This window comes from Spea bombifrons, chromosome 11 (assembly GCF_027358695.1).
Source record: "Spea bombifrons isolate aSpeBom1 chromosome 11, aSpeBom1.2.pri, whole genome shotgun sequence".
Lineage (NCBI taxonomy): Eukaryota > Metazoa > Chordata > Amphibia > Anura > Pelobatidae > Spea > Spea bombifrons.
In genome coordinates this window covers 18,924,710-18,950,870 of record NC_071097.1, presented here as the reverse complement: position 1 = coordinate 18,950,870, position 26,161 = coordinate 18,924,710, and the positions used below count along the sequence as shown (strand labels likewise).

Genomic DNA, 26,161 nt, shown 5'->3' with positions numbered 1-26,161 from the left:
TTGCTTGTAATACATGCATGCACATACACAAGCCAAATGGCTCATTAACTATGAACTAAACGGTATCGCCAAAAGATGCCTACATGAAACAGAAGGTCTCATATATAGCAGTATAGTGGCACACATTATAAAAACGCCATGCCCTACCGGTCAATTATAAGGTGAATATGCAGAGTGAATATTTTATTCTAAAAAACAGTCATTCTTGGGCAATTGTGATGTTCTGGTATGTATTGTTAAAATTTCCTAATACAGTAAACCTGAAAATAAGAAAGTAAAATCTTTGTTTACACCAGATTCTAGCTCTCTCAGCCAAATCTTACAACAGATGCTTTTAATAATATTAGAAAAATGAGTAAGTAAAACAAATTATTCTGCTAAAATTAGATTTAAATCAGCAGGTAAATGAAATAAGCAGACTTGCTCAGGAAACTGCTTGCTTATTTCATAGACAAAATAAATTACCTAATTTTGTCTGTACCCAAGGTCCTTAAAAAATGTCATTATTTGTTATCATAAGGGAGAATACAGGGATGAAGTCATAAAGATTGTCCACGTGCAGAATCAAAAATGGCCTGTTATGGAAAACGTTATGGAACGAATGCACCAAATTTAAACAGACATGACAATAGCTGTAGCGGTGATGTAGTCACTTGGACATTTACAAAGACAATGGCAAATACAAGAAGAATCCTGGACAGATCTACAGTTTTAAGACGTGTGTGTATACAATATATTGGATTTAGATACTTTTGAGTGCCATATGTTGCCAGTCTTGATGGGCTGAATGGTTCTTATCTGCCGACACATTCTATGTGCGACACAATATTTTGCAAACCTAATGCTCTCAACGGTATATTTAAAGTCCACAGAGCCATAATACCTTTCAAACTCGTAAGGGTGACTTCTTCTCTTAAACATACATCAAAAGCAATGTGCAACAAATTAAACTATTTCTTGCATTGTTCAGTTTGTGAGAAATGCCAACAAAGATAGAGGAATTCTTCAGTTTCTAACCTACTTCCAATAGCTATTTGTAAGAAGATAAACTGCCAGACAGAATCCAAGTATCTGGGAAACAAAATAAGAAGCATGCTTGGTGCAGAAAATAACTGGACCAAAAAAGGCTCCATTGGTGATACTCTTGGATTCGATCTGATTTTTGCCATTCTCTGCAAACGGGCGACATGATAAAAGCTGTCGCTGAAAGCACATGGACAGAATTTAAACAAAACCCCAGTGTAAGGGAGCGACACTTACTGAAATCTATTTCTGTCGATAAACGAGTTCTTCCTCGAGCTGAAACTTTCACTTAATCCATCGTCTCCCTCATCTGACTCCAGACTGCGGTTGCAGCTGCGAATGGTTTGCATGATATTGTTGACGGTGGATTCTTTTTCTGTGTTGTTTAATCCATCTTTCCCTATCCGTTGCAAAAAGTTGTCTTGTCCGTTATAGTCTGAAACAAACTGAAACGCACATTTTAAAAGGTAATTAAACTGCAGAAAATAGGAGATAAGAACCACATGGCACATCTGGTTTGCCCACGTTTTTATTGCTCAAAATAAATATTACGTGCTCCTGCATGCTAAAATCTCCTCATTGCATTAACTCGGCTGCTGGAGTACTTTAATTTATCCACCATGTTTTCAGCGGACAAATACTATCGTTTAGTTTTGGAAGAATAATATTTTATCTCCATGTATGACCGGACCATAGGGCACATGCCGTCTGGCTACTGCTTATATTTTATATTCACAAAGCATGTAATCACATGGGTCACAGGTTTGTATGATTTAAAGGGAAAAGAAAAAATGTCGGTGCGCTAAGCTAGTCTCAGGCTCAAAAAATACAAATGTATAATATGAGGCCTACCAAACAGTGTGAGCATGCTGCAAATACAGTGTGTTGGCTGTACAATGTATACAAAAAACAAAATACTGTCTGCGCTTCTCACCCTAATAAAGTTGGCAACAAATATATAAACATAATATAAATGAGAAGCGCAGACAGTTTTTTGTATGATTTAAAGGCCTGGAACTATTTTGTGGGCCTTTAGGTTTAGACAATATACAATCAAACTGCTTTTTAGTGGAGACAGTTGCAAGGTTCATGATAACATTGCAGTTGTACAACTTCCAAGTCCCATTTCTAGAACCATAACTCATTGCCTCCATACTAACCAGATTCTGCTGAAAATTATACATTTGCCTTAAAAAAACTACTGCATATGTAGAAAGAACCTATACAGGTGGTCATTTAAAAGAAAATGTTGCATTTGATGGAAATAGGGTGCTTATTGTGATTTCAAACAATCCTAGCATGTTTACCATTGAACATTAATATATATGTGAAATTTCATTTGACACCCAGAAATCTTTGACACAATATTTCTTTAGATCTTTGAAATCCAAGCCAATCCCACCATAAGGTTGCCCCATCTTCACTGATGTGTGATCTCTGCTCTACACAAGGAAAACTAGTAACTAGTAATATAGAATGCTGAACTAACCTATCTTATGTTATTCTATCTATAGAAATCATTAATTATTTTCACTGGACAGTGAGTATTAAAGAAAGGGAGAAAAAAACATTAGTCTGACTAGAAAGACATTAAAACAGACATAAAGACAAAAGAAAGATAGAAAAGACATACAAGAAAGTAATAGAAATAGAAATAATGAAAATAAATTAAAGAGAAAGCACAGTGAAAATAACAATACGAATAAACCAAAATAAAAGTAAAAAAAATAAATTAAAAATAAATACTTCAAAAGCAGTAGCATTACCTCTAAAGTCTCATTCTGAGAATTGAAGCGTGGACACAATTTAATGAGACTTGCCGCTCCATCAAGAACGTCACAGAGCTCCTTCAAGAACACGCCACAAAAAGGAACCACTTTACAGCCGGGAATATTTAAAGCCCTGTTTACCACTTTCCTGTACTCCGAGGATGATTCATGATGAGCCATTGCATCTTTTAAGCTTCTCATGGTTTCAATATCAGATTGATCCATAAACTGCCACATTTTTAGCACCTTTCTTGACCTGATAAAATTAAGAAAACAAGAAGAGAAACATGAAACAAAACAAAAACAGTTCTTCTTAGGAATACTACTGTACGACGCCCCAGGTTGTGACAAGTCGATACAGAACTTAGGGGTGGGGAGGGATATGATTGGTTCCAGTACCAATCACCTATCCATAAAGTAAAGAGATATGTTTAAACGTACAACGAACCGTGTATTACAAACCTCACACAAGGCAAACCGACGTGTCATAGTAAGACGTTACTGTTCGGTTCGCAATATCAAGTTGGATCAGACAGTCATGGCATCCCTGATTATTTTTTTTGCCATCAATTAGCTCCGTCTAGGTGGTCTATGTGCTAGAAAGCCATTGCATAGTCTGTTTGCTTAATGTTTGGAAGTGCAGTTTAAAATACAGTTTTGGCCACTGTTACAGCCAAAATGTTATTGGTGCTGTGGTAAAACTGTAATTTGTCATTGCATCATTAATTGGTTCCATTCTTTCAGCTCCTTTTGCAGCTTCTGGATTTACTTTAACTACACTTACTATTTTAGAAGATTAAACACGACGGCTTTAAGCATGTAAACATTATGACCTCTTTAAATTTTTTCAAAACAGTCCCCAAATGCCTGTAACTGTAGTGCTGGCTGCTGTTTACAATAGCAGCTTTTACCTCTCCTTAATTAAGGGGTACCTGAGTCCTGCCAGGAATTCCATCACAGCGTTGTAATTCCCCATGTTCCAGCAGCACTTTGCTATGTGAACCAAATGCGAGAAGGCTTCCCGTTTCTCCTCCATGGATCCAGCGGCAAGGATCAGCCAAGTCACCCAGGAGCTAACCTTCAAAGGGAAGCAAGAGATCTCAAATCAGCTAATCATGTAAGAAACTAATGTATTCCACTGTCTTGAGAAACATACTCTAACTTTTTAATAAGATGGACAATAATCATCTAGAATTAAAGGATGGAGGGTGACAGTCTATTCACGCTATCATTTAATGCACTATAGCCTACAGAAATTTCCCAAAACATGGATTTCCTTGTCAAATGACATACATATACATACATATATATAAATTACTGCAATATAGAATAATACGGTTGACTAACAATATATATATATATAATATAATTACTTTCTATTTAAGTGACAACCAGTTACTGCACATTAAATAAACCCAAGACAACTTTATATGGGGTGCAACAATTCTTAAAGCCTGTACTAAACATGAAGCCAGTAATTAGTTAACGCTAAGCACCGCTTCACACCTAGCAGTTTTACAGTACATTAAAAACACATTTTTATACATTAGACAGTATGCATTCATCTTACTCATCTTGTTTGTGACAGACAAGGTCAATGTAAAAAGTCAAAATACAGTAAAATGTTTCATTAACAGCTCAGTACTAAAACTTGTACAGGATTATCTAATCACCTCTGATTTAATCTGCGTCATAAACAATGTATGTGAATAACAGCAACCGGTTTCATGCTCATTACATGTGAGTTGTATACTAGGCCACCTTGAGTGACAAACTTCACACTAACACGCATCAACTACTTTTTTGAGTCGAACTTCTTTGGCCAAAATTAATTCATCGTTCATAAAGTTGATGCTGACACGACAGTTGGTCTTCAGCATAAGATTAAACTCTGACGTTTTATTTAATGTTTACTTTGAGATACAGTTGTGTGGCTGGTCGATCTCACTTGGACTGTCACTTCTTCGTAGATTGTAAGCTCATTTGAGCAGGCCCCTCGCCGATCAAATTGTTACGTGATGCAGTACTTGTAATGTCCCAGTGCACAGAGCTGTGGAATAGGTTAATGCCTTACAAATCAATAAAAATGGCATAAAACTGGAAAAAAGAGCGCTACTAAAAATGTGGATATATGCAACGAAACAGCCCCCTTAAAATATTTTTTGAGTTCGTTCATTTGATAACGTGTTTCAATGATATTAATACACCCTGCAAGTCTAAGTGCTAGCTTGGGTCTGATGGTTTGGGAGCTGGACTTGCCGCTATCTTGTTCAGGCACCGGCATTACATAAGAATATTCTATGTATATAAAGTGCTTCCCTTACTCAGTTTACAAAAAGAAGAATACATTGGAAATGACACTGTAATTACAAGTCAACTGTAACTTATATTTCCTAGGGTCGGTTTACAATTTCATGTCTCTTTTGTTATTCAATTAGTCAGTATTATGTTTCTCAACAAACAACTTTAGTACGTTTCCTATACTGTCTGTTAATATCTATTATATTTACTGTATATTTCTTTCATATAAATATTTAATTCTTTTTAAAGATTCATGTACATTTTTATGCAAATCATACCTTGGATATTTTATTTGAGTACAATATATAATTTATTCCTCAAAATAATAATAATATTCAATATGTAAGTAAATTAAAAAAAATAAAAAAAAAAAATAAAAAGGAAAATTCTAGCACTATATTTAGCAAGTATTTCACCAGATAGAATACATTTAGTTTTCTCTCTTTTAAGTATGTCACGAAGAGCATTTACAATTACAATATAAGGAAATTATATGAGAAATATATATAAAAAAATTACATATACATATTAACTTGCTGGAGATAAGTCAATTATCTGAGCAGCAATTTTCTCAAATAGCGCAGTAATACAGTAAAACAGCGATATATTTTATCTGGTTTAGTATATTTCTGGTTGGTGCCCACATCATGCTCACAACTCAGAATGTGGAAGGATCGCTATTGAATTCTTTGTGATTGAATCCGGTCCAGTATCTTCAGTTGCTTCATTAACCTTTAAGGTTTGGCTAAAGGTGAGACCCCGAGGTTAGCAACAGAGCGAAACATGAATATGAAGGAGTGGGCAGAAATCCAAATTTCCTTGTTCATCTATTACGATATAGTGTCCGATGCATTTTTTAAAGAATATTCTGATAAGACAACCTTAAATTATGGGCTGAAAAATATGCTTTCAACATGGAAAATGCTAAATCATTAGTTACGCGTTGCCAGGCAATGAAAGATGCACCCATGAGTCTCAGACGCAAAACTATTCATACAAAAAGATTTCCACTGCATGTACCATATTCTATAAATATTACCCACGCCAATACTTATGAGTTAACAGACTTGTTGTTATAGTAATCCAACACTTACGTCGGCATGATAGATCACAGAAATTGCCTTGTTTATAAAGAAAATGATTTTGGTATAAGCCCCAGGGGATCCATACTGTTCCTTATAAATTATGGCTTTCAACAAAATAGTATCACTAGGCAACAATGTTTTTATTATAATTTAATCCTCTAGATATTAAACCGAGTGAGGAAGGCCCTCTTTACCTAATGTATCGGTTTGTCCTGCCAGTCTCTCTCATCATTCCCTTTTAATATATGGACTATAAGAAGGGCTGCGTAAATTATTGGCGCTATATATAAATAAAACAATAGCAAGATTATAAAAGGCACGGAAAAATGGCAGGTGGTGACTTCTTAATTAAAGCACCTATGTTATGTATATCACAACTTTCACATTTTAACAATAAAGTCCTTCAATGGTCTTGTGTATCTCAAATTCCAGATTATATTATTTTTGCAATACATAAAGTGATCTGTGTCTATTTCATTTAGGTTTTTAATCCCAATTACAAGCCAGATGGGTAGAATTTAGGCAGGAACGGAAAGAGATGAATGATATGCCAACGTAAATCCGAACAAATAGTAGAGTAATCACAGTAATCTAATCTACGTCCAGGATCTTGTGTGTAAAGCAAATCAAATTTCTCCTGTTTGAAGCATTACGTAATCCCATTTCTGGAATTGAAACAATTGTGGAAACGTTACCGTGCACTGAAGCTCTGTGATAATTTCTGAAACCCAGATATTATTTATCTCTTTATATTTTGGTTTCTTCTACAAATTTTAATTTTCTATTGGGTGACTATAATGATGATTTTCTTTGAATATTGATAAAGCATGTTAAAAAAGGACTTAAATCCTCTTTCACAATTTTTTTTAAACCTTAGTGTTCCGTTTTCTTGTCAGATTTGCATAAACACAGTGGTAATGTCATACAAGATAATTTCAACCAATACTTTATATTGTTCATATATTTGTTACATATTAGAGGAAATGAACACAAAGCATGTATTTTAATAGAGATTCCTCGTTGTACATCATGCCGCACACATTTAAGTTTAATGATTCCATGCTATCTTAATGCAAACACTGCTTACATGTGCAGGACATCAGAACCGCCATGTAAATGCGCATTATTGGTTTGTCGTTGCATATTTGAAAGAGCCAGAAATGGAATCCCTCCAAGAAGTGGCATCACGCAGCACATTAACAGTAACAGACAGTATCTGGAAAGCGTTCTCGGTTGTACACTGCTCATGTTTACCATTCTGCGTGCTGACAGAGGTTATGCATATGCTGAACCAAACGAAACGTAAGCAAGACCCTACACTGTTTCCTTATTAAGTCAAATGAAGGTGTTTTACTGCACTCATATATTAATAGCAAGCTCAGCCACGTGTCTTACCCGACCTCCGTGTTTCCATTCTTATATTCGTTACAAAAAATGTTGACAACCAGGAGCATTTTTCATGGAATATTTTAGCGTATAAGACAAAAAACAATTGTGTGATATGACCATCACCGGCTTTAAGTGCCAAAATGCTTATTTGCTTTGGATGTTTTGGACTCTACTATACAATGCCCCTTAGCATGACCTACTCAACTGAAATTTATAAAAAAAAAAAAAGCAGGCATTACAGAAGTACATGTACGGTATTTTTCTCGATCAACTACAATACCGTCTCATCCAGCATGAGGGGTGAGCAGCAAACTGATATTCTAAACGTCTATGAAATATGATTCCGATATTATTGAATACAGTTTGAAGGGTTACGTCTTGTTTGGCAGAACAATAATAAAGCCAATAGTGCAAATGAGGTTGCCCTCACTAGATCTGTCTGAAAAGGAGACTCAGTCCAGAGACTGAGAACCGCGAGGATGGAGAGCCTATTGATTTAAACATTACAACACGCAGGTATACAGATCTGCACATATGTTTTTTAAGTGTGTGTAACCCTTTATTGACTCCTATTTTCTGAATCATCCCCGGGAGAAGGACGATATGCTGGGAATGAATCTTCATGAAAAAGGATTTTCTATGGTGGATGCCTTTGGGGAATTTCGGTGACATCTAGAAGGTCAGAACACTGGATATATCTCTGGATATGTTCTTATGAGCATTTGGATGGGAGCTACAGGACTGGGTTTTGTTTCTTATGCCATAAATATATTCCCTTAATGAAAATAACAACAGCATGGAGTCACAGTGCTTGTTTTTTAACTGGATCAACGTAGTTATTTAACTGGATATTTTTGTCTGTTTAACGTGGAGTCTCTTCACAGGGAGAAGGTATATCTCTATATGCTTGAGTGTGATTGGGGGAATCTCTTGGGTCACATGGGAGCACTTTATATATTTTTATATTTAATTAGAATAAACTGTGTATTTTGTGTACAAATGTGTATTGTTATAAATGGTTTGTACATTCCTTGAGTGCCATTTAGTGGAGTTCACGACATTTCTCTTCTTTTTATGAAAAGTAGATTTCACTTTTGCTCATGTGTGAAGGAAAAGAACAAGATGTGTTGAGAGCCAGCGCCGAAGCTGACCGACGGTAAGTACATAACATGGCGGGAGGTATGTTCAGTCGAATACAACTCTTCCTCGTCAAATATCTGGGAAATGCTTGTTAGGGGATTCTGCAGAATCCACCCATACATTCACAATGGGGGCCACATGGAAATGTAAAGGGACTTCTCAGTTATTGTATAACTTAAAAGTGCATAGGATGGCTGGAGAGCCCCTTTAAAAGGTTTTTAAGGATAAACACAAATGTGTGGAACTTGCCATCACTTTAAAAACAGAACTATAATATGTTTGTACAATAAAATAGATTTAGATTACATACATGTTTGCTTTAAAGGCTCTGTTCCACCTGAAACCATAATTTCTTAAAGCATTCAAACACAGGACTTTAAGGATCTTGGGCCACCACGTGAGAAACCTCAAACTATCTGTGACCTTCCCATGTGCAGAGTTAAGCAATCTCTTGATAAATATGATCATTTTTTATATTAAAAAGGTTATTTCTGGTCATGGTTTGGGAATTCAAGAAAAAATAATAAGAAAACAGCCACAATAAGATTTACAAAGGAGGACGAATAACTTTAGTTATTATTAATTACAGCCAGTAATGTAGATGAAGGTGGAGTTTATAAGAATGGCGAGAGTTATGTGTTATGCAAACCATATAAAGATAATGGAATAAACCAAACAACATCAGATTAAATGTTTGTATTAATAGAAGTACTGAATGTGCCACTCGTCTGTAATAAACGGCACATCACAAAAGTACAGCTGTTAAATCTTACAGGACAACATTAAACGTAGGGAGACAGGAATATCTAATTGCTACAGAGGAGAGAGAAGGTACACCAAGTTATTTCACAAGTCATGCAGGGACTGCTGACAGGAGTGGGCAGTAAAAAAGACCCGATAATGCTTTGCGTCAATGGGCTTCAAAATACGACCCAAGGATGAGTAGCTCTGTCCCTCTGAATGATTTATGCTCACATATTATCATCTTTTAGATTTGAAACTCATAAGCCCACCATTCTTGCCAGGAACTTTGTATAAAAGTATCATAAGGATAGACAGCAAGTTCCTCAATGCCTTTTGTTTGTATGTGTAAATGTATATTTGTTATGTACTTCATTAAAAATTGCACAGTGCTATGTAATATGTTGGTGCTTAATAAATAAAGGATGATATATTATTATTATTATTAATAATAATACACACGAGGGGTTGTTTTCACCTTAATTTGCAGCACGGATAGGTTGGGTGTCGAGGGATGATCTAGTCTTGTTAATATCTGTTGCCACCGTGCACATTAGATTATAATAGAATAATAAATGATACAGCTTCAATTTCTAATAAACTTATATTTTGTTTTCATGATGTGGAAGCCTGATTGCTACTGCATAACTGTGTGGAAGCATGGAGAAAAGAAGTGTTTATGGCATATTGAACATACCATACTACATAGCAATGCAAATTCAGTACTGTTCTCTTATGTCGCTTATTACATACTTTCCAAGTGACATGGCCCTGATGAGAGTCCAATATTCCATTTTGGGCCAATGCAGATATATCTAGGTGCAATGACCTTGTGTGTCAATCTTGCTCCAACAGAGAACCATATTAACCATCAAAACCATGACAATATCATGACAAAACACTACACTTTATATAATATGCAGAACCCATATAAAATGAATGAAAGCAGAGTAGGCTTAAAGATCTGGATAATAGAAAACACCAAACAGAAAGAGTGATTGCATACAATATAGTGATTTGCTGGATCATATCCAGCAGGAATGGCTGCTTTCATAGATAAGCACCATATAGAGTTCCACCGTGTTCTGTGATAAAGGTTTTCTGGTGTCACTAATAGGGAGGATGGCAGTCTAGAGACTGGAGAGACAGCCCTGAATTATGTAGTATCTATATATTAGAATTAGGTTCATTCACTTAAATATCCTCCCTAAGGCAGCTGCAACTTCTGGTGATTAAGATGATTAATCCTATTCATAACGCAAGTTTTGTGTAGATTGGAGATTTTATACCCACTTTTATGTACGTGTATTAGACATGTTCAAAGGTAAATTGGATAGTCAGATATGACAAGTTTGATATATTTCCTCATTAATTAAACAAGTTCCTGGCATTTTGAAGGACCAAAAAAATGCAATTTTGGTCATTGGTTCAGTTGGGGCTTTCAAAGGAGATCTAAAGCTAACAATGGTTACTTTTGGGACAAATGCAGGAACTCGCCACAGATTAGATGTCTCTTATAAAGGTGACATTAACTGGCATTGTAACATTTAATATCGTGATACTACGCTCCAATTTAAGATGTACACATCTTATATTTCTAAGACGATCATGTTCTGTCCAAGTAGTCTGTGCTGCAGCTTTGTGTTATGTCACTTAAAAAAAACAAAAAGTAGTGCCTCTCTAGTACAGCATGTACCGAAATGTAACAGGCTGAATTTAGAGAAGAAAATGTTATGCCTTCCACGCAGTCTCCCAATTTAAAAGTGACCTAGAACTTTTACCCTGGTATGATTTCAAGAACGTGACATAAATGTGTTACATGTATCGAGAAAATCATTTTGTTTTTGCATTCATTTTTAAGACATCAAGGTTGGGATCCCCCACTCTACAGAATCTATGTGCCAGAAAAACTGCCTTGTAGAAAGATGGTATATTAAAAAAAGCAATTATAACATTCAAGATAATGGATGCATTGAGACAGTGTTTAAAACACTTACAAAATCCACTTATTTAAAATATAATTTCCCTTTACAGATGTCTGTATATACGTCTACACTTTCTCCAGTTACAACTATCAGCATATAGTTTATCATGATATATTATATTAAGACTACATTTTCCATTTCACTCAACAGAGTTCTTCCCTAAGTATGATAAATTAAATGGAAAGAAAGCTATCATGCCATGTAATTTTTCCTAGTTACAAGTGAAGCCCTATAATATTATTACATGGGAAGAATTCAGCTCTACGAAACGGACTGTGTACATAACAGACTAAAGACATCCATAATATAACACTTCGTATAGACAGGAAAGAGACAGCAAAAGTCATGTCCATTATTTTGGAGACAATTCCCGAATTCAAAATAAAATTATGGTAAACTATAATATGTACATTATCTTTTAATGCCTTTACTGGGCACGCAACGAGACGCGAGACATGCAATATTAGACCAATTCAGAAGAGTTGAAAGTAACGATGGAAATACATTTTCTACAAAAGATCGATGTTTTCTGTGATGTTTCATTCTTCTCGAGATCAAGGACGAACAAATTCTTCTTGAGATCAAAGAGCTTAGGCAAGAATATCTACCTCCGATTATATATCTGAATTCTGTCATTCCAAAATTCACCCTGGCTCTCTCAGTGTAAATACACTCTAGATTTTTTTTTCCTTCGAATAGCCAGAAAAATCATCAACCACTCACCAGCTGAAGCCAACAAAAGCATGACTCTCTGTTTAAGAATTCTCCGGCAAGTTTATAAACAGGGACCTTTAGAAATGCTATTACTCGCAGGAGGAAGTGCCCGTGCATATACACACAATTCTCTAGTTATATAAAACAGAGACTTTGTGGGATTTACTGCTTGCATTGCTCTAAATGTAATATTGAGCACAATAAAAATATTGGGAGAAAACTTTTTTTCAACAATATGAGACTGTTTGGTCTTGTTGGAGAACATGATTTATACCCAGGGGCTAGTTTATGAATTTTGAAGCCAGACAGACGATTTTAGGAGGAGCCAGAAAGGTATACATAACTACTGCAGCAGTAACATGTTGGTACCGGGCTACCAGGTTCCTGCTACTAGGTTTCTGTAATTTGCCCGGCTCTGCTTTTTTCGATTATTAGTTAGATAACGTAAGCAGATCTGAGAAACATTTATTTCAGTTGCCGATGACTCTACATCAGCATGTTGTCCAGCCTTGGCATGAACAATGTTAGGACAACCTACAGCCAAAAATATAAAGTGGGAACAAGAATCACACGGGCTTTCTTTAAGAGGAGTGGTATTTGCAATTAAAAACATAAGATGAAGGTTTGAGTGAACTCACCTTGGGTCCCATCACATGGGTGCCTCATTAATGGTGCCCAGAGAAAGCTTTAAATTGCATAAGAGTCTCTGCGGGTTATAAGTGTTGCAGTCAGTGGCGTGTTTTGGACGTGGCTGACTAGACCCAGGGGGTAGCAGCCCATTCTGCCACATAACAGGCAGCCTGATCCCCCTGTAACGCCACTACTCAATGGGCTGGTTAAAAAGGAAATCATTGATCCCCCCCCCAGCCCATTAACATTACGGACGTCTGTGTCGGCACAGACCTCCATATTTTCCATATGGCTCGCTGGGATATAACCCAATGCCCAGTAGAAAGGACAGCAGCTTGGAGGAGGGAGCAGGCAGCACAACATTAAAGGTAAAGAGCCCACTGGTTGCAGTACCTCTAATTTAGCTCCATGGTAAGCAAAATAAGCATTTTAGCACTAGGTAGGACTCATCAAGATTGGGGTAATTTCACATAGTGCTGGACTGAGAAATATATGGTGGGTTTTTTTAAGTAGCACTTGCTTGATGTGCACTGGTTCATGTAGCCAAAAAAGTCATGATATCACAAGAAACATTTAGTTTCAAAGAAGACCAAAGCAAGGTTATAAAGATAACCTGGTTTACTTGTCAGAAGTAGGACACACCAAAACAGACTTACAAGTGTCATTTCTACATCATTTTATTACATTCTATCAAACTTGATGAAAAAAAAATTGTTTCCTCAACAAGAAAGGGATTGATGCACATAGTGTGAAAGATGGAAGAAGAGAGTCAAGGCCTTCCTGCCTGATCGAGTGGACATATGCTGACATATTTAAACAGTCATCTGCTATTCATCAATGCAGATAGCAAAATATTTGAATTAAGCCCACGAAAATCCTTAAACATCAAATTCTACCCCAATCCCAATCCATGTTCTTACACAAAATTAAGCACAAAAAAGTGCATATTTAGTATCAGAATGGTACATTCAAACACACCTACCTATCCGCAGTTAAAAGACCCGCTCCTGGTTGTTCTTCTACCTTCACACCATCAAGCTTATATTTAAGTTTTCCACGCATACCAAAAAGTCTCCCAACATTCCTCTGCCAGATTGGGCACTCATCAGAAGCATGGTTGTCATCATTTATACCCACGATTTAATCAGGCGGTCATTGTGGCACAACACCTGTTCTGTTTACCCCAGTGGCGGTTTATGCCAGTCTAACTGCAACTAGTAAAAGTGAGCGAGCCAGGATAACACTTATAGCAAATAAAAACATGGATACCCCATTCTGTTACCCTGCGGAAAAAGTATGAAATTTGTGAAATTTATGAAAACGTTTAAACGTATTCATTAATATTGAGGTTGTGGTATTTTTCCTTTTCAAGGTATGCAGGAATTTTATGTTTTTAGCAATATCTTTGTTTCGGATTTTTAATGGATTATAATGTACACACGATGCACCTAAAGAAAGCCCAGCTTACCTCATTAAATCTTGCCACAAGTCCTTCCACAGCGTTGTTTTCTCCATTCTTCAGTTTCAACAGAGATGCAGACAGTGACATTTTTATGTCCGGAAAGGAAGTCTCAGATTCAACACTACCAAGATCTTTTGTCAAGAAATAAAGGTAGTCAATCGGCAAGACATTTCGGTAAATCCGTTGTTCTTGTTCTGTGAGTATACTTGCAATCTCCTCAGGGAACTGAATGAGGTGTTGTAGATCCACCAACTCCTTACTCAGTCCTGCTGCATTCGCTGGTATTGTGGTTGATGCAGCCATCGCTGAACACAGCTGGCGTTCTAAAACAAAGCAAAAGAAATCTCATTTATAATATGACTATTCTACAATTGGCTTCACGTGGGATTTCCGATTCTCCTATTAGGTGGAGACAACCCTTTATTCCAACTCTAAAGCCCATGAGTGAACGCATCCAATGGAAAAGCCAAACTAGATTAAACACATCTCGCCCATACTGTGCCTATTCAAGATTCTGATCTATGTCAATAATGCTTGCTTAATAAACGGTATTTCACTTTTAGTAGAACTTCTTAATCCCACATTCAGGTTTTAAAATTTTTCATGGACCTGGAATTCTAATGTAATTTTTTTTTTTATTATTTTTTTTTACAAATGATGATAGTTCTTGCCATTTTAAAACATAATACTACTATACAGACACAGACATTGCCTTGGGTAATGCTTAAGATACAACAGGGTGACACACATCATACATCTAACTGCTTAAAAACAATCACTTCATTAAAGGCACTTGAGAGCAGCCTTTTAAAACTTGGCACGGAAATCTATACTGTACAATCATGTCTATCTTAAGAATCAATAATAAACAAATCTTGCTGTACAGATCCTCACAAAAGGAATTTCAGTTACTACAAGTTTATAATAAAACTGCAGACGTTAGATTTCACAAATAATCATACAAAGTGAAAGATTGCACGAAGAACTATACAACAATCACTTCTGGCAGATGAGGGAGGAATTAAGTTTTCACTGAAATGATTACAACATATGTAGACATTTTACCAGCAATAACTAACTTTGTATTCTTTGTAGGGATTATTGTAATTCTATAATCCACTTGTAGAGAACATGGATATGATTTTACAAATCAAATTTAGCCAACGTATATGTTTATAACATTTAACATGTTGACCATCACAATACCAATAAGGTGTTTAGGATTAAGATTAAAAAAATCATTACTTAGTTGAACACATTACTGTTTATGGCATCATTTGGTAAAGCCATTGTAAACAAATGGAAAAGCCACATGACCAAAAATCTAAGCATTTTTATAATAAAACACAGTGAGAAACCAGCCTTGGTATTACACTGCAATACATGACTCAAAATGTGTCTCAATAAATAGAAATATTGTGAAATTGCCACCTTTTTTCAGTTCGTACAGAAACATAGTACCCTCTGAGACCTAGGGATTCACTAAAAGAAAAGTAAATCGTAGAGCTTGAAGGAGAGACTCCATCACTTCACTATTCATGATGAAGGTTTAACCCCAGTGAGCTCTCCCTGCAGGAAGAGGTTAAAACACCAAGGTTTCCTTAACCTTCTCAACTAATGATGTATGCATTACACAGAGCCAGCTCAGCCCTTCGTTAAGAAGTGAACATTTCTTTAGCATGAATAGTAAAGAGATGGAGCTAAGAGCACAACTCCCATACAAAGCCTATTATTTTTGGTAAAGGGGTAACAGACTATGACCTGACAGGGACTAAAATAGGCCCTGGTATTTAAAGCATCTAGCCAACATCTCAAATCCTTACATTCTCCCTGCAACTGAATAACTGAATAATAATGGCCAACTGGGAATTCGCCCTGTTAGCCCTATGGCCAGCTTGGGCACTCTGCTGGCAATTAGCTTCATGTATCTCTAATTGAAGAAGATGCTTTAGCATATGCAAGTGCCAATAAACCATATAGCATTTGTACTGACCAAGGACTACATTTTGTCGTTAAATTGCAACCATGGCACACGGAGATCCACTGATGCTACCTGTCAATCATTTTTTAAGCCATTACCCATTTCAAGCCAATGTCACACAATGTTCCACCCATGAAAACAGCTTGTCTTTCTGTCTAATCAACTTGCCTGGCACCGCAATTTCTATTCATTTTTACAGAATTTTAAAACAAACCCACACCTTGTAAAATACATTTTAAAAGACCAGTAAAGCGCTTTTTAATAAAAATAATGTAGGTATAAAGTACACAACTTTCTCTTCTTGGTTTAGTAAAATCAAATTTTCAGATATTGGGCAGGCTTATTTTTTCCACCGCCAGTATAAGGGTTGTCCTCATTAAAATCCACCAGAGGAAAACTATGTGTTTTGTATATCAGACATTTATAAAGACTAGAATAGTTACTCTGAACAATTTGGTTCAAGTGTATTTTAAGTTATGGATGCTGAGATAGGTGGCAAATGTGCCAGGATTGGCATTTCACAGAATTTCCTGGCATATCACAGAATTTCCTGGCATATTTCCATGTCTTCTCCCTCACCCTTACAAAGCTGGCCAGAAGAAGCCAACTGCCAGAAAAGAGGAATAGTTTATGGGGAGAAAAATTTAATCTGGATGAAAAATTATGCAGATCCTGAGAACAGGATGTTAAATTGGCTGCTATGCGTAACAACTGAGTTTTCATTAGAAAACAAGTATAGAAGACTGGTGGCTAAGAGGTCACAATACCACAAATGAGCAATCCAGCCAAAACCACAAGGTCTTCCATGCATGGGCAGCTTTGCACAAGCATTGTGGAGTGCATATGGACATTCTTGGTGCATTCTGCTTTAGCAGCAGTATGTCAACTCTCGTCTGTCCCAATTAACATATGGTCAAGTGGAAGGGGTGATGCTTAGGGTCAGTCCCTGCAGAGTGTTTCACAGAGGAGGCATCTGCAGACAATGGGGAGACTGATGGTAACAGATCTCATCGATAGGTACAATCATGACTGTTACAAAAATCTGATGAGTGTCGCTTTAACCGATGCAGTCTGAACGGCTGAGAGAATAAACCCCAGCAATTCACACTTTCCAAGACTCCATTTTTTACTGATCAAGGTGAAGCAAACAAAATGGTTAACGGTCAAAGAAGGAGCGTAGCTCATTAACAGGACTGCAGATGTTAATTAAGGAAAACAGGAGATCTTTCAAATATTACAATGAAATCCACATAAGCCACGGCTTACCAGTAAAGCAGCTTTTGTGTCGCCATGGTTTGAAATCAACAAATCCCATAACAACCCAACCAATAGGCTTATGCCAATTTCCTGCACTGTTAACATTAAATTAAAAAGTTTATTTGCTTAAAAAAAGAAACTGCAGTATACTAAGCAATTTACTAGTTACTGACTTACATTATTTCTTTATTCTATTACAGTTCTTTGAAAGATTCTTTTTCATAAACAATCAAAGATTCACGTATGTGCGTATATGCGGCAAATTCAAATGACATGTATGACATTCTCAGGTCAAATAGATTTATTTAGAAATGGAATATGCTTTTTAAAGCTAAATTGGAATAATGCATTCCACTGCTATTGAGGATTCCAGGGATGGAAGTCCAAAAATAATTCAAGGCGCAGAGCTGGACAAACCTTGCGAAATAACATTTAATGTGATCTATGAAAGGAGGAAACAGCAAACATACACTTTACTTATCGTATAGTTCAGTCTTTATAAGTAGGTGGTCTAGAGTAACTAACATGGAAAACTGATTTGGCCCAATATACCCTTGTAACGGACGTCTGCTGCACAGCTTCCTCTATCCATTAAATGTACAATGCCTTTAGATCACCACGTCTAGTGGAACACAGTCAGCGGCCCTTGGGTGGTGAGAAATGCCAAGAATGTTTACATTACGTTCCAAAACATATTCACGCTTAAAAGGACTTGGTTATTGTGTAGACAAGAGGGACTGCGTAATGTGACCTACAGTATAATCCCATGATAAAAACACGCTCAGGCAAACTGTGTGAATGATTCAAACTAAGTAGCCTTAATTAGCACCACATTAAGAGGTATTCACAAAGCTGTATCCCTGACAACTTTCACTTTACCACATACGATGCCGACTGTGTGCAGTATTCCACGGCCTAGATATGAAAGTCCAAAAAAGGCATCCAACAGTGGCCCCACACAGTCTGAATTACAGCCAACAACACCACATTCACTGAGAGGTTTCTTTCACTGGACACAGCAACTAAATTACATTTTTATCTAAGTTACATGTCATATGCTCACATACTATAAGAGGAAAAAATATGCGAGGGCTACCCAAAGAAAACACACATAAAAGAGCTTTAAATTGCAAGGAAGGAGGAAAAGACAGGCATTGGAACTACTCGATGCCTACCGGATGTTTAATGTTAAATGACATAAGCAAACAGGAGCATCTCTGGCGCCGTGACATCGTATAATAGGGGACGCGAGGGTTAGCTTGTTCTGGTCTCCTGTTACATAGAATAACTAATAGCAATAATATAATAAGCTCATAAAAAATCATTTGAACTGCATGTAGTCAAAGGGGTGCTTTGAGATGAGGGTCCATGTGGCAAAAACGTAATAAATAACTAGGAAGAAAAGGGAGCTCATAGACATATTGTTTAGAATTAGAGTGGGGTTTATAAGGCTAAGTGAATATAAGTAGAAAATCTTTACAATATGGTAAAAGAAAGGGAGATAACTTTTGATGAGAGTGGGGACTAAAACGAATTTCTGATGAGAAGAAGTAACTGATATGGAAATGTGGTAACGAGAAGCTGATGATAAGTAGTGGAAGATGAGAAGATTCTGTGAGGAGATGCTAATAAGGACATATGGTCATCAGGCAAGCTTAAACAAGGGTACGGGGAGTAAGGGAACTGATCCCTAAATGGAGGGGGGGGGGTTTACTTACTAATGGTGGAAAGGATCAAAATTCGAAAAGAGGTCTGAAAAAGGTGAAAACAAATTACAATGAAAGTGGTAAAAATTAAGGAGACAGGTAGAAATGAAGACAGACAAGGGAAATAAGAATGTGATACAGGAAATCAGAACCGGTGCTATACTTGTGTGTTGTAATACAGGGCTGGTACCAAATTATTTCCAGACCCGCAGTTTGTCCAGCCTAGTAGACAAGCTAGAATTAAGAGAATAGCTCCATAAAATCAGTATATAACAGAATTTTATGTTATGTGGGGGCCATTCCCCCACTGCAATGATGGTGCATTTGGCAAAATGTAGAGATTTTAGTAAAGAGATTTTCAAGAGAGACAGCCACAGGAGTAATTTAGTAGATTAAAGATTTGTTTTGTACTTTTTTAGGCCAATCCCTCTTAAAACATAAATAATCCTCCGTGGCAATAGCACAAAAGATACTTGTGCTTGGCCAGGCTTCAGTAAACATACGGACGTTAAACTTTAAGGGACACACCGAGATTATCTAAAATGACTGAAAAAAGAAAGTTAGACAAAGTAGATGAGCAATACTAGGATACATAGATCTTGCATTTTGTATTGGGACTTCTTTCAGACCCTAACAATGATCTTCCACGCACGATGCTCACGTTTTCTAATCTCTCTCACTCATTTGAACGCTAAAGTCTAAGGTAATACAAATTTAAAGTATAGACCTCTGAGGTCTAGAAAGATTTTGTGTTTTTATATCTTACTCTAAGATGTGTTGAGGCTTCTTGGACCTCAAACAGACCAGAATTTTAGGCAAATATTTACCTTTAACACAAGCCTTGTTTTAGAGCTCAAGATGTAGATGGGCACCTCTGCTCTAATATGTTGGACCACTAAAAAGTATCACTTACTTCTACATCCAAATGACCATTTAAAAAAGATCTTGAGGGCCATGTATTTTACCACTGTTCTACCAAGCACTTTTGTTTAAAACTGCATTGACATAACACAATTTATATTTTATTTGTATCCATATAATAAGAATTCATAAAAGATAGATTGCTCAAAATATGGGGTGGTCAATAATAAAAATGGGCCTTGGACTTACTTTTACTGTAACACTAACTATATCACGCATTTCAAGGTGTCAAATCCTCAAATGTAAAAGGTCCTTGGATATTCCCTTTAGTTCTTCGATGTTATGGGTCCTCTAAACCATTATTAAATAAATTACATAGGATTGCAAGTGTCTATATATTAGGTTGTGGCAGAGGCTGAACAAATCCTTCAAAGACAGTTTTCATGCGATTCTAGACTATACAATGGTTTTTATTTTTAGTAAATTACACACACTTGTTGCATAGCCAACAATAAAGTAAGAGCTATAAAAAGACTGTCCGCTGTGTACTTATTGTGCAATTGCGTCCGGCGCATTTTTGTCTTCGTGAGATATGCATGAAATATTTTGCATGAAATGTTTTGGTTGTAAATCCCTCAACATAAGGCATTCATCGGGATTAACAGTAACTCTACGCCATAGGCATTGTTTCAACTGTAAATCAATTTTGTAATGCTGCAAACGCATGCAGTTGGAAAACACTTTTCAGCAGTGTGTTCTCAGTAGACATTTTGAATTGTATTAAAGTGAATAAACTGGGTTTGTTTTTATTGTGTTCCATATCTTATACCTTCCAAGTGTGCCGTTACGTGCAGCGCAGCCTCTTTGTTGAAGTGTTGCATCGGGATATAACATCTTTACCTCGTGTTCTACTTCAACAAATAGTGGGGTACTATTCCAAGTCCTAGTGTCTGTAGCTCAAAACATATAACGCAATTTCCACTTGTACTGCACATCGCCAAAGGAATTAAGATTCTTTTTTGTGAGAGCAATGTTTTGCAGACCGTAACAGCGCACCGATCTATCCACGCTAAACAAGAAGATTTGACTAGCCGTGTCATATTTTTTAATATGTAGGTCTGATCCACAATTATGTACAGGGCTGGCATGGCAATATTGAGCCCAGGGAGCAATATCAAGGTGGACTAGAAGTAAAGTGGCCAAAAACATATTTGACAGACAACATAGTCAATTTGTCCTACCAGTCGTATCCCAAACACATAAATAGAATACAGAAAGGATTCCATCAATAAAGTCCCAATTACTATAGACACCCGGCTGGCTGCACGTGGGACCGCAAGTAAAACGCACAATAAAGCTTAAACTGTATTATTAAATGTGCTGTATGTCATGTGTAGTTTATATAATGATAATTTTATAGAGCTTTCTTGTACCATTATACTTGTAACTTACCAACATTTGGTACTCAGAGGTTGGGCAGACTGGATGGGCCTACTGGTTCTTATCTGCCGTCACTTTCTATGTTTCTATGTCCATTTCCCAGAACACCCAAGGGTTTTTATGGCATGTGCAGGTCTGTCCATTTTATGTAGGGTATATTGTGATGTTATGGGATGTTCTGCCCATAGAACTTCTTGTCTGCATGTTTTTCCATATATGCCCTGTCCAATTTGGGCAGTGCACGTGCAAAACTATCTGCAGACTCCATACCCATGGAAGCTGGGACATTAACCAAGGCTGCTAAATTTATGTAAAGAATGCTGTGTTTACAAAGTCTTTGAAGAATGTATTATCCTGCTTCATGACTGTTGAAGCCTGGAAGGGACACTGCAATAGAAATCCACATAAAATTGCACAAAATGTTAGGCACCAGCACTGAAATGACTACAAGGTCCCTGGAACATGCATTATGATATCGAGCATGCATAAAACGCTAAACTTCTTAATAATTAATTTGACCGCATATTTTACATTTCTGTAGAAATGGAATTAAATGGTAAATTTCTTCAGGGTTGTCTCCATCCTTTATCAATGTCCACCTGCTCTATTTATAGTGCATACAGCTAATACTATACAGCTCCACAGCCTTTTTCATTTAACAAGCTGTCTTGCCTTTGAGAAACACAGCACCAACTGTCTAGGTTGGGAATGGGTGAAGACAGAATGAATCACTATTTGTCCGGGAAGGGAGGTGAGACTTCCCAAGTATGCTTTCTGGTCTTACTCACAATTCTACATTTACCCTCCCTCTCTCGTGCATCGTTCCCATATACCACCCCTTTCTTTTCATTCTAATTCTTATGTTTTGTTAAGATCACATTTTGCCTATTTCATACCACTCTATTAAAAGGCCAATCCCTTAAACATATCTTATAACTACCCACCCAAATATCAAATCATGACTGTAACCCCTTCCCTGCATCTCTTGTTAACCGTCATAGCAGCCTTTAAAAGGGCACTTTTTGCCAAGACACTTTTATCCATACCTACGTTCATTAATTAAAACCACCTAGAACTTGCCAATCAAAGTAACTGATTTGGAGATACTTGGAAAGGCCATGTCGTGGAAGTTGAGGCCTACAGTTCCTCATACGTTGCAGAGCCAGCATTGTGGAACTAATTTCTTGTCCCGAATTTCTCTGCCTTCTCCTCACTACACAATAAACAACTTAACAGATATGGAATAACTTAATGGAGGAGAAAAATAACGCAGACCATCATAACAAAAAACATAGGATGCCTTTCCCTATGGGTTTATTCATTGTATTGAAATGAACAATGTGGCAGACCTGCTCTAATCTACCTACTACCCATCTTTCTATTCACTGACATTACATTATTTTATTTTGTTATCATGTTAAATATTTTCATTCAATGTTTCATTTTTTTCAGAAATCACTTTTGCATTTTATATTTTTGTGACCTCATTTACTAGCCCCCTCTTTTGATCAATCTCATGAGACTCGCATAAGACATGGAAGTAACAAATCTCAAATTGCAATGATAGTCTCTTCTAATAATAAATCATTAAGAAAATATTTGTACATAAAAACATTTAAGAACCTGAAATACTAATAGAATTAATATATATATATAATTTTTTGTCAAAGACTAGTCAAAGTGAGGTCTGACCAGAAAATCACTACAGTCTATGTATAGTACTAACATGAAACTTGTTTGACAATCACAATATTATGGGTTCGAGCTGTACGGATTGCCATTACTGAAAGCAATATTTGTACAAACAACTAATTTACAATAACAAGTCTTCTTTTTCTACTCTGATGTTCAGCATAAATTTCATTGAGCGTCTGACAACATGTGAGTAATAATAATAATAAGAATAATAATGATCTATGCACTTTATAACCTTTGTACGGCACATTTTCTAATGCATTTCAGCATTTGCGACATAATTTTAGAATGTTCTTCCTTTGCATTATGCAGTCAGTTTGAAACTATGTGGACGGCACCAACATAAATCCAGTATTATGTTTTTTTGCCGATGAGCAATAACAAATAAGAAATGGTTCCTGAGTCAAAGAATTAGCTGCAATCATATGGCTCTATAATACATTACAAACATCGTAGCAAATTACAAACATCATAGCTCAGCTTTAAGTTATTGCTATTCTTATATATTACATATTAAAACAAAGAAAAATATTTACCATAGGTTCCAGATACACCATATGGGGGAACTTTTAAAAACTTCTGATGAAGGAGGCCGGTGATAAAAATGTAGGATTTACCAAAATGATTGTTTCTAGATCAAATGCGAACTTTTATCTAGATGGGTAGGTAAGCAGCCGTTGGAAGTCCAGCTGTTACTGAACTATTGCACTTCTCAGTCAGGAGGAGAGGTGAGCTCTGCATTTAGCTACATCTGGAGCGTCTTTGCTTACCTTTGGTCTAGAAAAAGATCCAGTCTCTTTACTGAACAATAATAGAGTTATCAACACACTGAAAGAAGATTGATTTTAATTACAGGCTTTCTTTTTTTGTATGATTTAAAGCATCTTCTTTTCACATTAACCTCCAAAAACACCTTAATACTGATCTGTATTTTCGCCAACTAATCAGCACTTGCATGCATGGTTACTTTAAATCATCATCAAAAAGATAGTTTTTTTTATTAATACACTGTGAAGGAAAAGGCAAAGGCATTTGAAAGATACTAACTTTTATTGCTTTTTTATTGGGAAAAAATGTTTTGGCTGAAAAATAGCTTTCTTTGGCATTGACTTCAGTAACATGCCAGTCTCCAATAGATTTTGAGAAGGTTTCCTTCACGAACATGTACTTTCAGATTGTTACTGTTATAAACGAAACTGCATGCTTGTGGATTATGGTATAAGAAAAAAAAAAGTAAAATGTAAAAAGTAAAATGTATACAATGACTACTTTCAATGCTTAGAGAAAGAACGTCAGACATTGATGTCACAACATCTATAATAAAAACAATGTAATAAGACATGTTATGGTTCTCCTAAAGGTATGTTTTAATTTGATTTGCATGATTTATTGTATGTGTATATATAATATATAATATATATATAAAATATATATATATCTATACACACACAATCTTTTTTGACTCACAGATTTTAAAATATTTGTCTGCACTGTAAGAGAATTTATAAGAAATACTCCAAATTATAACAAACCCATACATGACGGTATGTGCTTCTAGAAAACCTGATAGTCTTTATTAGTAAACGGAGCTTAAATCATCAGATTAAAATAGTCACAGCATGTCCGGCGAACACTACGATAAACAAACTGATGCCTGTTAGCAACACACACACACAGACAACTTAATTTATGGGTTTTCTAAGAGAAGGTAAAACATTTGGGATCTTACCGATTAATGTACTTTCCACTGAAGATTCATATCTTTTTTAAATCCAGGATGAGCAGGTCCCGTACTCCAGAGGTCCCAAATGATAGCAGGCTGCACTTGTCCCGAACACTAAACTGTCAAGTAGCAGCTGCTCAGATTAAAGCTGCGAACTATGGCCAAATGAATAGCTGACATGCTTTGTGCAAGCCATAAGGAGAAATGCATTTGGCTCGCTTGTGAGAAGGTCGAATTACCACCTCCCCCCAGTACGAGTCTGACTGCTGTGAGTCAAAGAGAGGAACTATAGCACCTAGACTACGTTACACAACCTTCCAGTCGATGAAGAAAAAAAAAATGTACGTGATACGATGCTAAGGAAAAGCTTTCAGATGGACAGTTAAGTGAGCTGGCTGTATTATCGTTAAAAAGTATTGTCTTATATAATAAAACAGATGTTTGAAGTGCAATCAAGCAGCTCCTATTCCAAAATGAGTATGTGTTCGGACAAAAAGAAGATTTGTTGCACAGTTACTCGTTTATCTACCAATAATGCAGATTTGGAACAAAAAAAAAAAAATAGCAGTCGCCAAGGTTGTGTATATCACAGTATATTTTTGTTTACAGTCTATGTAAAACGTAATTCAAAAGAAGAAGCTTACAAAATAATTTTGCATTATATAGAAGAGTCTCAGGAACATGACCTACATAACTAAGTCACCAACTGGTGGTATTCTGGAAATTATAAAAGAAATGTAGCTCCCAAAAAGACACCAATTTGTTTCTGAGCCTTGTTATAGCAATCTCACTTGCTTTTTAGTGGGTCGAAGTGCCCTGTTACGTGCTATTACTAATTTTTGCTGAAAAATTGCCCTGTGTAAACACTCGACTCTTTCACCATGGATATCTTACTTTCCCAAATCCTTCATTTTACGTTTTAGTATATTTATTAAACACATGAAAGTGTTCATTGATGAAAATAGGGAGCACTTAACCATTAGAAACAGACAGTATACATATATATACAAACTGGAGCAGTGATCTTAACTTCCTCTTACTTACAATACATGGTTATTCCTCCTTCTTAAACCTTTTGGTTTTATATAATCTGATGTCTTTCCGTGAGCAGAAGGGAGTTTTAAGTTAAATTACCAGTAATGCAGACCCACCGCAAAGAATAGCTCCTTTACCTTTTAACTAAACATATCTGAAAAAATGAAAGTGATTGACACAGCTGTATAAGTGATTTATGCTCAAAACTGGCACGACTTCACAGG

At 36.3% G+C, this 26,161-nt stretch overlaps 1 protein-coding gene and 1 long non-coding RNA gene across 4 annotated transcripts in view; one reads left to right on the top strand and one right to left on the bottom strand.

Moving 5' to 3' along the window:
* Positions 1–26,161, bottom strand: part of PLCE1 (phospholipase C epsilon 1) — a 93,260-nt gene that overhangs the window by 28,089 nt on the left and 39,010 nt on the right. For 2 of the 3 annotated variants that reach the window (XM_053451278.1, XM_053451279.1), the window contains exons 3-6: positions 14,246–14,562; positions 3,725–3,870; positions 2,790–3,048; positions 1,261–1,469 (exon numbers count right to left, since the gene is read on the bottom strand). In XM_053451278.1, coding sequence (XP_053307253.1) covers positions 1,261–1,469; positions 2,790–3,048; positions 3,725–3,870; positions 14,246–14,562 — 931 coding nt within the window. Of the gene's footprint in view, positions 1–1,260; positions 1,470–2,789; positions 3,049–3,724; positions 3,871–14,245; positions 14,563–24,908; positions 25,036–26,161 lie in introns of those variants that run through there. The other variant, XM_053451280.1, reaches the window with a different exon arrangement.
* On the top strand, positions 23,305–25,018 carry LOC128469460 (uncharacterized). The gene is made up of 3 exons (XR_008345941.1): positions 23,305–23,365; positions 23,492–23,530; positions 24,956–25,018. It is a non-coding gene; the product is annotated as an uncharacterized LOC128469460 (long non-coding RNA).